This window comes from Protopterus annectens, chromosome 6.part1 (assembly GCF_019279795.1).
Source record: "Protopterus annectens isolate FY-2018-M chromosome 6.part1, PAN1.0, whole genome shotgun sequence".
NCBI classification, from domain to species: domain Eukaryota; kingdom Metazoa; phylum Chordata; order Ceratodontiformes; family Protopteridae; genus Protopterus; species Protopterus annectens.
In genome coordinates, this window is record NC_056738.1 from 189,609,391 (window position 1) to 189,624,088 (window position 14,698).

Sequence of the window (14,698 nt, forward strand, 5' to 3'; positions counted from 1 at the left end):
GAAAACTGGCTTCGTTCCAAGTTGGACTTTCCCAGTAAACAAATGTTAAATAAACATTTCAAAGACATACATCTGGAGTGTTTTTCCCCAGGCCTCCGCTGAAAACTGGCTTTGTTCCAAGTTGGACTTTCTCAGTAAACAAATGTTAAATAAATAAAAATGCATTTAGGAAAATATACAACATTCTCATGTACCAGCTTCTTTAAAAAAGAAAAAATTTTTTTTTACTAATTGGGTGATTATAACATATTTTAGTATTGATATAGTTACAAAATGCACAATTATAATAGGGGACAGTACCATTCTTACTTATAACCCTTTAGCCATCACTGTTTTCTCTCATATCTTTATAACATAAAAGCTGCTTAAGATTCCTTTCTTTCGTATAAACAAATCTAGGGCTATTACCTACATATTTGTTAACCTCTGAAATAGAATTTAGAATGGCCCAATTCTTTTCAATAACAAATTTAACAATATCTGTGCCTCTATTACGTTTAATAAAATAACCAATAGTAGAAATGTTATCGGTGGGCTCAGATAAATCATTATTGGCTACCAAATAAAAGTATGATCTAACATCGGTATCCCTTTGACTAATTATCATTTTTTTTGTATTTTCAATGAGCATTTTATTATAACCTCTGCTTCCAAAATCCTTCGCCAAGTTATCAAGCTCATATAAAAACTTATCATCTTTAGTACTCAACCTGCTCACTCTTAAAAACTGACTTTTCTCAACACCCTTATACACATGCTTTGGGTACATACTGTCAGCATGTACATATTTAGCAACCTGTACATTTTTACATTTTTCCTATGAATTTCAGTATCAAACTTAAGTTCATTATACCTAACAACAGTATCAAGATATAATACTTTATCATGTGAGTGGTTAACATCAAGCATCAGGAAACTGGCACTAGAATGTAGAGAATCAATATAGTCATACAGGCTTTGTATAGTTCCTTGCCATAACAAAATGACGTCATCTACAAACCATTTATAAAACAGTAGTTCTTTAGTCCTAAAGGGCAGATCACAATCAGCAAGCATAAAATTATCTTCCCATCTTGAAACACTAGGTTGGCATATGTGTTTGCTACTGGAGTGCCCATAGCAACGCCTTTTATTTGATAAAAAAAATCTATCAAACATAAAAACATTATTTTCTAGGGCAATGTCCAACATTGAACACAACATCTCTATTTTCAAGTTAGAGAAGCCACTATGAACATGTAAAAATTCTCTAACACATTCTATGCCATAATCATTGGGAATAACCATAAACAGAGATTTAATATCCATGGTAGCCTTATGCATATATTATGATATTGACATTAGAGAGGTCTAGGGTAATGCCATTGATAAATATGGAGAAAGATAGTGGCCCAGCCTTTAGTGTGCCTGTATCTGAGAAAATATTGTTACTGCAAATTTGAAAGGTTCTATCTTCCAAGTACTTCTGAAACCAAGAAATTGTGTTTTCACCATAGTTCATTTTTTAAGATTGTATAAAAGAAGGTTACAGTTTACAGTCTCAGCTGCCCTTGTCATATTAACAAATAATTGAGCTGTAATGAGACTGTTGATCATATTAATGTAGAGGTGATTGCAGAGATTAATGCTGTCATAGTGCTAAAGGAGTTCCTGAACTTGTGCTGGCTGTCACAGAGGAGTCTGTGACTGCTGATGTGTTTAAACAGCTGTTAATATAAAATGTTTTCAAATATTTTTGTTATGGGGCAGAGATTAGAGGTGGGTCTATAGTCTTTCATTTGTGAGGGTGTGCAGATATTTGGTAATGGGATGATGATGATGATGATGATGAAATGTTTAAAGGGAACCAGAACTGAAGTAGTGGTGATAGATACGTTAACGATGTGCAGAAGAGCTTTTGCATTTTTTTTCAGCTGCTAGCTTGAGAAATGTAGGGTGAAGTTAGATGAATTTGCAACCCGAGTTGTATAAGTTTAACAGAAGTGATTTAGTTTCTTTAGGTGAAATAAATGAAAAGTGAGAAATGGCATCATAATTAGGTAATGGGTATAGTTGTATGGATGGTATTTGCTAGTAGATTAGTTAAAGGGGTGGGAATGGTTTGAGATTATATTTTATAGTTGAAAGAAGGGGGTCTATATCACCACATCGAATGGTGAGAAGTTCTAATGCCCTTTGTTCGAACCTAAAAGTCCGAAAACCGTAAACAGCGAACTCATGGAACAGCTACTTTTTTCCCCAGGCAAAAAAATCACTGCTCTGTGAAAAAAAAAAATCACAACTTTAAAACAAACTGAAGTGGGTTGCTTCACCCCCCCCCACACCCCCCCAACATGATACCTCCCCTACTTAAATATACCAACTCCGAGATCGCACTACAGTAGAGGAAATAGCAAAGTCCCTAAGACGGCTCACCGATTTTTCTCCCTGGGAAAAAATTCGATGTTCCGTAACTTCACGGTTTAGGGCTTTCGGACTTTTCGGTTCGGACAAAGGGCGTTCAAACTTATCGCCATTCGACGTGATGATATAGACCCGAAAGAAGGAATGCCTTATAATTTCTGGGAAGCTGTTGTGGTCTTTTTGTTAGTTGTTAATAGGGCTGACTGAAGGATTTGTTGTTGTTTCAGTGAGTTGCTCAATTTCTTTCTTTCCAAAACAATTTAGTGATTGAGGAAAGCAAAGATTGCTTTTGTCTGATATGCAGTCCTTTAGCACTATATGTGACAATTCTAGTAGAATTTCTAAGTTTCAGGTATTTTTGATGAAGATTTTGGTTAGCTGGTTCTTGTTTCAGGCTTTGTCGCTATCTTTTGTCATTAAGCCAAGGACTTGACGGTGCTCTTAAACTCCATTGTTTATTACAGAATTGGGTTGCCTGAATATGTGAGAGCAGACTGGTGAAGTATGATAAGGCAAGAGTAGGATCTTGTAGAGAGTACTAATGGGACCAGTTTATGTTATCTAGATGGGAATAAAGTTGTAGGATTTTTTTTTTGGGGGGGGGGTGAACTAATGATTATTTGATGAAGGCTTTTTTTTACTTTGAATTACCTTTTTCCTCACAATTTGTCTTACTCTTGAGTTTTTTTTCCTGCAGTTATTCATGCATTTAACATTTTCTAGCAAGACAAGACTGCACTCCAAATGTTGAAGGAGCAGCTGCATTAAACCAGGCTCTGGGGCTGCAAGAGCCCCAGAAGTTTAGGGATTCAAGATTCTCTGCGGTATATTTTAGATTTTTTTTAAACAACCTTTATATCCAATGATGGTCTGAATAAAAAACATGATCAACAATAGAAAAAAATGTAATCTTAGTCTTCAATGTTTTTTTTTTTCCTTCATCCTTTTAGCACATCATAACTGACCAGGACTACATTGTAATAACTGCAGTGGAAATATCTCTGTTAAGCCAGGGGGTCTGGGGGGTTCTCAGAAGCCACAAGGGTTCTAGATGCTCTGAGATGCATTTTAGAGTTTTCTAAACAACCTTTTCTTCCAAAGATGGCCTGAACAAAAAATGGGATTAAGGAAAGAAATTCAGTCTTAGTCTTCAACTTAGCTTTTTCCTGCATTGTTTCAACACATCCTAAATGACAAAGACTACACTGCAGTAACTAAATTAAGCTGGTGGTCTGGGGGTTGCTAGGCACCCAGAAGCTATGATGTTATAGATACTCTATGATGCATTTTACAGCTTTTTCCAACCTTATGATCCAGTGATGGCCTGAACAAAAATAATGCATATCGAAACGACATTCATATCTTTACTTTTTATTTCAATGAAGAAATAGGTTGCATCCAAGTTTTAATGCTCATAATGGACCATACACCAGCTCACAATAAACTGAGAAGATAAATACATACATCATATCTGGGAATAGTATCTGCTCCCGCCACCTTAAAATAAGTAGTCAATCTCTGTGTATCCCTCTCTGGTGTTAAAATGGGATAAAACCTAAGATACAAATGCCAACAGGCATATTTTGTACACAACATGCCTCCTCACCCCCTACTAATAAAAGACAGCCACATTCTATATATATCTTTCTGATGTCAGACTGGGACAAAACTGAAAAAGAAAACAAATATATCATGTAACATAACATAACATAACGTAACATAACATAATTTATTGTCATACACATATAAACAGTATGCTTCTTTAGTCTCCCCCTAAGGATAGCCACAGATATATGATCAGACTTTTGTTTGTGAGGAAAATAAAATAATAAATGATTACAATAATGTTTCCAACTTGTTACTTCTAGACAGTAAAATATTCCTAGACAAGCTATAGTGACTCTCTGTGCACCATCTGAAGTTTGTGAGGAAAATTAAAGAAATAGCGATCACACTGTCTCTAGCCCAGCACAAGACACAGTGACTGTTGAGGTTTGGAGGAATGTTAAAGAAATAATGACCTTATCCCCAAGGACAGGTACATCTATGAGCAGGGCTGAATTTAGACTAGGTGGGCTTCTGGACGGAGGAGACTACTAAAGCCCATGTCAAAATTCACTTATGCAGTCTTGGTGTGTGGGAGCCACAGCTTCAATAAGCTCTGAAGGTCTGAGTATTCTGTGGTGCATTTTATCCCTTATTTGTTTGAATTATCATGGAAATGGTCAGTAATGACATAGGAAACCTTCAGACACTGGACCCAACCCAATCTGGTTTCATAAAAGGACAGGTCATGCCTACTCAACCTGGTAGACTTCTTCAAGAAGACCACCAAAGCAATAAACAAGAGTAAAATGAAGCATGCTGCCTACCTTGACCTGGCCAAAGCATTCAACACAATACTCTACTCGGGCATTTTAGACAATGAAATTAAGTATAAACTCTTACTTCACCCCTGGATAGACATCTGGCATACATATAAACACAAGCGGAGGTCCACCAGGGCTTGGTGCTGAGGATGCTCCTTTTTGGTATCTACTTATATGAAGTCAAGGCCAACATCAAAGGCCTCTGGGTGACTCATTTCACAGATGATTGCAAATAAGGTCCAGTCATAGGATCCCATGAAGACACTAACATCCTCCATGAAGGCCTTACACAGACTAGTAACTGGTGCCAGAGTCACAGTCTAAATCTCAATGCCAAAAAATGCATAATAGTATATTTCAAAAAGATAACTACCCCTGGAAATTAATGCATTAATAATACACCCCTAAGAATGACCTTTTGGTCAGGGATTTGAGAATGCAAGTAGGCAGTGATTTGGTATTTGACTTTCATATATCTACTGTGGTAAAAAAATCATTCTGTGTTGTATAACCTATAAGCAAGAGTATGGCATCTAGGTCCAAAGATGCCATTGTTCCATTGTACTTCATCCTCATTAGACCAATCATTGAGTACAATGTCCTCTTCATAGGTTCATAGGTTCATAGGTTCATAGGTGTGTACTAGGCTAATGGCCCTGGAGCCTTTACAAGCCTAACCCAAAAAATTGCCCAGGCACCGTGCCACCCGATGTTAGTTCACAGTGTCCTTATCCAGTAGGGCAACTGGAGTGATTCCTGGGGTGAACTTTCTGTTACCCATCTACTTGTCAAGATTTCTCTTGAAGAGGCCCAGCGAGGTGCTCTCCTTGACATGAATGGGAAGCTTATTCCAGAGTATGGGGAGTCTTTGGGAGATGAACCCGTCCCTCCAGCATGTTCTGTTAATTGCGGTAATGAGGTTGTGATTTCTGGAGTGTGTGGCATGGGCGGATTGGGATTTCTTTAGGTGTAGCATTTCAAGTAGGGCTGGGTCAGACATGGCTTTGTAAGTCAAGCAGAGATCACCTCTAAGGAGACAATAAGAGACTGAGAACACTTGAAGTTTCTTGAGTCTGTCCATGTAGGACATGTGTTTAAGGCCTAGGATCCTTTTTGTGAGGTACTTTTGTGGCCTCTCCAGCTGTTGTAGGTGTCTGGTCAGGTACATACCAAATGAGGCGTTATATTCGATGACTGGTCTAATGAGGGATGAGTAGAGAGGGATGATGACCTCTTTCTTCCTGGATGTAAAATCTTTGGTTATAAGATGTGCTACATAGAAGTACTTTCTGACCTCAGTGGCAATGTGGTGGTCGAAGGTGAGGTGGTTGTTGACCTGGGTGTCCAGATCTCTTATGGCCACTTCACTGTTCAGTCTCCCATCAACGTGGTAATTCATGGGAACTATGTTTTTTCCAAAAGGGATGATAACGCATTTTTTGACATTAAGCTTCAGGCCATGGTTCTGACACTAGTCATTGGTCTCAGAGACGCCCTTTTGTAGGATGTCTGCATCACTTGGGTAGTTGATAATGACTCCCAGCTTGCAGTCATCAGTGAACCTGGTCAGCTAGAGTTGTTCTGTGTTGGTCTGGACTTCTGAGAAGTAGATGCCAAACAGGAGAGGGCCCAAGACCGAGCCCTGTGGGACTCCACTCATGACTAGTTGACAGTCTGACTTGGAATCTGCAACTTTCACTCTGTGGGTTCTGTCTGTGAGCCAATTTGCAACCCACCTAGTGGTGTAAGGACTGATGCCTAGTTTGGTGAGTTTATCAATGATACCGGAGTGGGGAATGGTATCAGAGATCTTGGCCAGGTCGAGGTAGGCTGTATGCACTGCCTTACTCTCATCCACGGCTTTGGTGACTGCCTCAAAGAAGTCAACCAGGTTCAGCAGGCAGGATCTCCCGTGGACAAAGACAAACTGTGTGGGGTCAAGGGTTTGGAGATTGCCTACATCTTTGTTAATCAGGTCCATGATGATGCACTCCATAGCTTTGCATGCCAGACTCATCAGGCTAATGGGGCAATAGTTCCCAGGGTCTGTAGTTTCTCCCCCTTTATGGAGTGGAATGACTGTAGCAGTGCACAATTTGTTAGGGACATAGCCTGAGGTAAGACAGTGACTGAACAGGGCAAACAGATGTGGTGCTAGTTCATTTTGTAGCTCATGTAGGATGCAGCCAGGGATATTATCAGGTCCCATGGACCCTGTATTCTTGGCTTTGGACAGTGCAGCTTTTACCTGTGCCACAGAAATGGTGGGTACCAGGCTTTCATCTGGTATTGTGATAGGGCCCTGGGGGGTAAAGTTGGCACTGATCTGTTGGCCAGTATGTTGGCTATTGGCCAGTATGTTGGCTATATCTGTTGACTCAGTATAGGAGGGGACATTGTGCAATAACTCAGAGCAAATCTGGGTATTGCCTTGGAGGTTTAGATAGAGTTATAGAAGGCTTTGTGGTTGTTTTTGATGTCAGCCGCAATTCTGCCTTCATAGCTGGCTTTAGTGGATTTGATAAGGGATCTTAGCTTTTTCTTGAGACTGATAAGGGAGTTTTCCAGTCTTATGACTTCATTTTTTTTCTGCAACAGTTTCTTCCTTCTCTTGTAGAGTTTATTGATGGTTGGGGACCACCAGATTGGCTTCCTTTTTTTTGGAGGAGAGCATCTTAGTTCTGTTTGGTATGATGACAAGGTCCATGCATTTATGTATGTGCTCATACAGTGCATTGGTGTATGATTCGGCAGTCATGCAGCTATTTTCTATTGGCATGGTTGCTGAGAAGTTAGCCACCTCTGTTTTTAGGAGCTCAAAGTCGGCTTTAGAGAAGTTTTTCAGGGTGGTCACCTTAGCGATTCCATAGTGATCAGTTTGTGGTTAGATTTAACCAGGGAGGAATTGACTATAGGTGTGGAGCAATGGTCTCCCATGTTGGTGCTTCCTCTAAAGGGGGTCAGAATGAGCTAGTCCAGGGCATTGGAACTGATAAATTCCAGAAAGTGTTGGGTCTGTACATTGGTATTTGAATAGTTTTCCCAGTTGATGGAAGGGTAGTTGAAGTCACCCAGTATGAGAGTATTGGGTTGGAGCTTGATAGATTCCAGGGTGCTTAGGAACTTGAAGTGAGAGTCTAGAGGCATGTTTGGGGTTCTGTAGCAGGCTATGACTTGTATTGCCATGTTACCCAGTGTTAGTTGTACCTGAAGTATCTCAGATGCATTATGCTGGGCTACCAGTCTAGAGGTATGTGTATCCTTTAAGAATATGGAGACACCACTACTTTTGGAGTTTCTGGCCGTATGCTAGGGCCAAAAGGTATGGAATGAGGTATAGCCTGGGAGCACAGGGGTGCTTTCTGCCTCTTTAAACCAGGTCTCTGTTACAGCATAGATGTCAATTCGCCATTTTGAGGAGAGCTTCGAGCGAGTGCATCTTGAGATTTAGACTTCTAGCATTGAGCAGCATGACCCTCAAATTGCATTTGTTTGTAGCTGTTATGGTGGAATTTGGGTATTTGAAACACTGCCTCAAAAAGGCACTATAGGGGTGGCAAGAGCCTTAGCTAGTACCCAGAATCCCAGGAGTGACAGATGCAGGCCGTCTCTGGCAAAGCATTGAGTTCTGTCGGTCATGTCATCCCAGGCAGACAGATACTGGATCCCCTTAGAATGACACCAGATACTTAGCCAATTGTTGAAGTTACTCATTTTCTGCTCGTACTGTAGTATCATTCTGGGTGATGGAAGAATACTGCTCAGGGCTAGGGTCATACCTGCCCGAGCCACATGATCCGAGAGTTCCATCACATCTCTTTTCATGTAGCCCAGGGAAGTACATCTCAGGTCATTTACACTCACATGGACAATGTCATATAGGTCCTTGTGGAGTGACCTGAGTTCAGTACATACCTTATCGGGCATATGCAACAACTGGGGCATCCACAGAGTTTCCTCACAAAAATATTACATGGTGTAGACAACATGTTTTACATAGACCTTCTGAAAGCTTTATCCTTGTACTCTGTCTTCTTCAGATTGCTGAGAATCTGATTTGTACATGGCCTTCAAAGCATCCTCTTATTCACCCATTATGGACTTGTTGCACATCTGCAAAACAATTGGCATTAGACACCCTCAATCTAGGGCCCTAAACCTCATCTGCAACATAAGTAAGACATGTTGAAGGGACAGGTATGTGTCTCAGGAAATACCCTGTCTCTAAATTAGGCTTCCCATCCATGTAAATCAGACTTCCTCCCTGTACTTATTCAGAGTACAACTTAGATCATGAATGGAGAATTATAAATTTACCCTGGGCTGCCACCTATGTCCCTATTAGAAAGAGGAAACTTGTAAATACTCAGTCACCCATATTCAAGCTATACCCCTTAGAAAATAAGTGGTAGCAAACCTGTTTTATATATTTGAGGTGTGTGGCTAGGCTTAAAAAGGCCCTTTAGGGATTTTAGCCTAGTAATTAACTATGAGCCTATGAACCTATGTAAAGAGTGCCCCTACACATATGGTGCCCTTGGTAGCTGCCTATCAGGCTTATCTGTAAGGCTGGCCATGTCACCTTTGTTAGTACACTCCCTCAAGCTGCACCTCCTTTCTTCAGAAATTGATCAGTCCTGGAGTAAATTTCTGGATACCCATCCAGTCATCTAGTTTATGTTTAAAGAAAGATAGTGTGTTACATTGCTTAACATGCAGGGGAGGTTTATTCCTGAGGATATAAACCTGTACTTCCATGGTCAAGATTTAGGTCCCTGATTCTAGTATTCAAAGAGATGTTGGACTTGTAGAGAAACAAAATGTCCAGGACAATCAGATCTTTTATTGAGCTGTAATGTGTCTCTAATGGATAAATTAACAATCTCATCTATATTACGTCTGTACATTATATTATGGAAGGTATTGTACTAATTAATTTCTCATGAAATCCTGTTTCTGCATCAGTTACTGTAAATAAAGTAATAAATCTTTTCTTGATACAGAGTCAGAAGAACTGCTACTCCTCCCATCTATAGACTCCAAGTCATTAGGAGCAGGATTGTGCTTGCATATATTAACTCTGCAGCCAATCACAACCACGGCACATATTTCATTACTCCTCATAGGAAGTCCTTGACAGTTAGACTGCCCACAGAATGAGATGTATAGTCACATGAGCACTGTGAAGACAGGGATAATGGAGTATCATCAACTGATTGTGCACTCTCAATGTACTCTGTAGTACAATTGCACATAACCATTTGTTTCCATTCTACAGAATCCTCAACAGGAGTAGAACTATTTCTGAAACAATTTATCTGCAAAGTACATTTTGCACAAAGCCTAGGGAAAATTGCAACCATAGTATTTTCATAATTTCTTCAATCTCTTTCTCATTCTCTGTCCTCACAAAATCCCTATTTTTAAAATATTTTGTCATTAAAATGTTGGCTAAAATTATTGAAACTGTTTGCATATTCAAGTGAATGCAATGAAATGTAGCAATAGATTAATAAAATGTTAGAGTAAATGGTAAAGAGTATCATAATAAGTCAGTTTTCAAGCAAATTATTCTAAGCGTGTCCTGGCTATGTGTTATGAGCTCTTGATCACATGATCATGTGTTAAAACATTTTTCAGTGTCAAAGTGATATGTGCAGGAAGTGATATGTGCAAGAAAAAATGAAAATGTTTCCATTCAGCTTGAGGCACTGATGGCCTTACTGATGATGCTATTTTGTTTTCTATGGCTGGGTAGGTTTCACTGCTATAAATGGTACATCCAGAAATGATTTAAATTTAAGTAGATAACCGATTTAGATTGTTATTTAAAACACTGGACATCTTCAAAGACATCTATCTAGAGCAGTGGCTGGTGTATTGAAGGCTGCAAATTTCTACAGTTTTTGAAAATTGTTTCTTCTTTTAGCTTTGATTTTAAATAAACATTTCAGATTTTTTTGGCAGTGTCCATTTTCTAAGTGTAATAATAAGCACCACTAGACTGATTCACAGTGAAATATAATGGATTTTCCATTGACTAATAGCCTTCTGTCTTGTGTGTTGGATGAAAGAACACTGGTGGGCATTCATTTGTTCCTCAGTAGTCCACAGCATTTTACATATTGCTGCTAGTATGTTAGAAACACGCTCTGAGAGACTAAAGAATTTATAGTAAACACTTAATATTAAACCCAGATCATGTGATAGATTAGATGCACCAATAATATTCAAAAAGCAGATGAAGCAAGTTTACAACAAATAACCAGGTCTTGTTTGTTTCAGAGACAACATGGCTAAGTTGCTGGGAATACTACAGAGGCTGGTGTCAAAGATATATATTAAACTAATATCAAGTTTGCTTGGTTTTAAATATTATTCTTTGCACGTGCTACACATCCTTGGGTTTTTTTTTCAAACTGAATGCATTTCTCAGCATGTCTGTCAACCTCTGAGCATTAAAACAATAGCACTGCCTTTAAACATCACAGCAGAGGGCAGAAGCAAGAGTACTTTCTTATTTTACACAATAAAAAGTCTTTATAGTCTAGACCCTATGTAGATACTGGTAGTGAATCTTTGCATAGGCTTATATTATCGATTTAATAAAGAGTGCAATCAGGCTGATACAAGTATAGTGTTCACCTGGCTATTCCTTTCTTATGAGATAATTTTAACAGAAAGCAAACTAACATACTAGCAGCAATGTGTAAATATTATTCTTTGCATGTGCACATGAACTTTACATAGACAACGAGCTTTGTTCAGACATAAAATTGCTGTCTTTCATTAATATATTCTTTACAAGTATAAATAATAAGGAATATAAAAATAAGCAAACTGTCCATTAAAGTATAATTTCAGGCAACCGTATTCTTTCACCATGGAGCTCATATATAGTAACTCATATCCTTAGCATATTAATCCTTCTAGATTTGTGATGGAAATGTGTACCTCTATATGCTTCTAGCATAAATAATAATAAAGTGATGATATATTGTAATATTATGGCAGTGTTAGTATCCTGGTGCTGACAAGAAGTTAATAATTGTGCAACTTTATGCTTCCCACTTTGCTGAATACATTATCTCCTATCATCTCTAGTATCTAAGGTTTAAGTCTGGTTTATAGATGGAAATCCTGTCACTAGATCAATATAATTTTCTGTGGACACAAATACTCCAAAAATATTTCATCAAAAGCACTTTCAGTGCACTTAAGAGTAATTTTTTTTTTGCAGGGACAAGCCCCCCTACCCATCCATGAGGGTGGACACCCCTACACCCCAAAACATACCTACTCCGAGGGTGCACAACAATGGAGAAAAGAGAATTCTACATTAACACTGAAAATGCTTTTAGTTAAACATTTTAGCTGAAACAGCATTCATCTAAACTGCTGTTAACACACTGACACTGTCTTTCTCTCTCTCTCTCTCTAGATGCTATTTGGGTAGAGTTTGTACATTCTGTTTTGTGCCTGCATGGATTTTTGAAGGCAATTCAAGGTTTGATTTTGCAAGGGCTCTATATATTGTCTGTGTAGAATTTGCAATTATTCATTTCTGTGTAACATTTTTTTTTCTCCAGGTATAAATGTTTCTCCATCACATGCTGAAGGACATGCTGCTTGTGTTAGTTGAGAATGCTTAAATGGTTTCTAAGTTTGTATTGTGGATACCTTTAGCTCAGTGAGACTAATCCAGTTATCAAAATGAAATAAACTATGAATATAAGTTCAAATAAAACCTAGCATAAGTCCAAAAAGTAATAAAATGGTGAGGTATACCAAATAATTTTTGATGATTACTGTTGCACTGTGCAAGACTATTTGCAAATTTATACTAATTCTGAAGTTGTCTAGGTTCATAGTTGCATTGCTTTAGGACTGCAAATATGAAGGATGAGAGGCTGTTTTAAATGGAACTTCTGTAATGTATTAAGGTCATCCAATTAACATGACTAAAAATGTTGCAGCATGCTGATTACTCCGTATCACTGTATTCTTCTGATCTAAACTATAGATAAATATGGTTTTACTGAGCTGTAATCTGCTTTTGTTATAGGTCTGCTGCGGGAAAGATTTTCTTCCTCCGCCTTCTCTGGTGTGCAGTCTAATGTTTTTTCTTGGAAGAAAGAAAAACATTTTAGTCATTGCTCAGGGGAATCTGGATCTAAACCTCTGCATAACTTTCAAGGAATCTTCTTCCAATTTTTAAAAGATGCTTTTGGTTCTGTAATTGTAATCATGCATTCAGTAATGCTTTATCTGTTGTGGAACTCATGCACAGAGCACAAGCTATGCCATAATCTCTGTACTGGGACACTTTGCAAAAACTATGAGCATAAGCCTTACCCCATAGCGGACTCGAGATACACAGCTGAAGATGAAGGACTTTGTTGGCTTGTGTACCTAGACTCAGTTACCTGCATCATTCTGTCATTCACCTGGGTGTACACAAGCTGCTTCCAGCTTAAAGAATCTGCCCATATCCTGTTACAGGCTGTGCCAAAAAATGTTGATTTGGTGGTGCTGAAATCACATCTGCAACGTCTACAAGGTGTGATGGCAATACATGAGCTTCATATCTGGCAGTTGACTGATACTTGTTTAGTGGGTACAGTGCATGTCAAATGTCAGGATGCAAATTCTTTCAAAGAACTTGCTAGAAAAATCAACATATTTTTCCACAGTCAAGGAATTAATGCCATAACAATACAACCAGAGTTCAATGCCATCGATGATAGGGTAAGAGAACTCCAATGTGACTTAGCTTGTGATATGCAGTGTATGCTGAAACAATGCTGTTATGCAGAAATAAAAAGAATGGACAACATTCTTAGTCCAGTTTTAAATTCACTTCAGGTCTGTGCTGGTTTAGAACTAGAAGGGACAGAAAAACACAAATCTGCAACCTCAAATTACAAAGATCTCTGTATACTAGAACATGAAACTTCTATATAGGTATTATTTACGAAACAATCTGAAGAAGTTATATGTTAGAATAAAATAGATACATAATCAGTATAACTAGTCTGTAAAATTACAGTGTCAACCCACTGAAATGTTTTTATATGCAATATTTTAGAAATAAAAACTTCTTGACACCAATTGTTATCAACAGCGTTATTATGAATGCAAGGTGAAACAGCTGTATGATATTGACTCAGATGCAGGATTAATGAATTCTAGTTGCCAGCAGTGTACGACTGAACCTGATCTGATTATTATGTTTAATATTCCAAAGTAAGACAATACTATCCAACAGAAGTTCATAGGCTCATATGTCCATAGGTTCATAGATTAGTACTAAACTAACTGCCCTTGCGAGCCATTTTAAGCTTGGCCAGTTATCCCTTGTGAGACTCAAACCCTGCATCTTGTGTTTGTGAGGCAAACAAATTAACCATTAGACCACCCTCCCAACCCACACAAGTGTAAAACATTAATGTTTTCCTAACATCTAGTTCATTCTTCCCAGCTGCTTCTTTTTTTTAATTTAGTCAGCTCTTATGAGACATTTCATAACATCATGACATCTCATCAAGAAGAGATGGACAGCTCTTCTTACAGTTTCATAAAAATAACATGGCACTTAGTAATGAATACCTCAACTGCTGCAATGTGATACCTTTATCACCAAACCAAGGAAGCACATTGATCATGTGTTTATAAATCTATATGAAACTAACTGATATTAATGCAACACAGTTTGTGTCATTTTCATGAAATTTAGCACATTTCTTCAAGATCATTTATCAGATGCAGTAATATCAAGAATGTTCAGAAAAAATGGACCTCAACTTAAGGACATTAATAAATCAAAGTCATGTGACCATTAAAACACATTAAACTGTATACTTCTCATGATTTCTAATATACCTGTATTGGACTTAATAACTAATAGATTGTAACTATATATTTTC

At 38.2% G+C, this 14,698-nt stretch overlaps 1 protein-coding gene across 1 annotated transcript in view; it reads left to right on the forward strand.

The window, feature by feature from the left end:
- LOC122805465 (zinc transporter 1-like) overlaps positions 1-13,883 on the forward strand; it is a 137,763-nt gene extending 123,880 nt beyond the window's left edge. Inside the window, exon 2 of the mRNA XM_044075642.1 lies at positions 12,838-13,883. Within this exon, the coding sequence (XP_043931577.1) occupies positions 12,838-13,736 (899 nt within the window). The 3' untranslated portion in view covers positions 13,737-13,883. The remainder of the gene's footprint in view (positions 1-12,837) is intronic.
- The last annotated feature ends 815 nt before the right edge of the window (positions 13,884-14,698 follow it).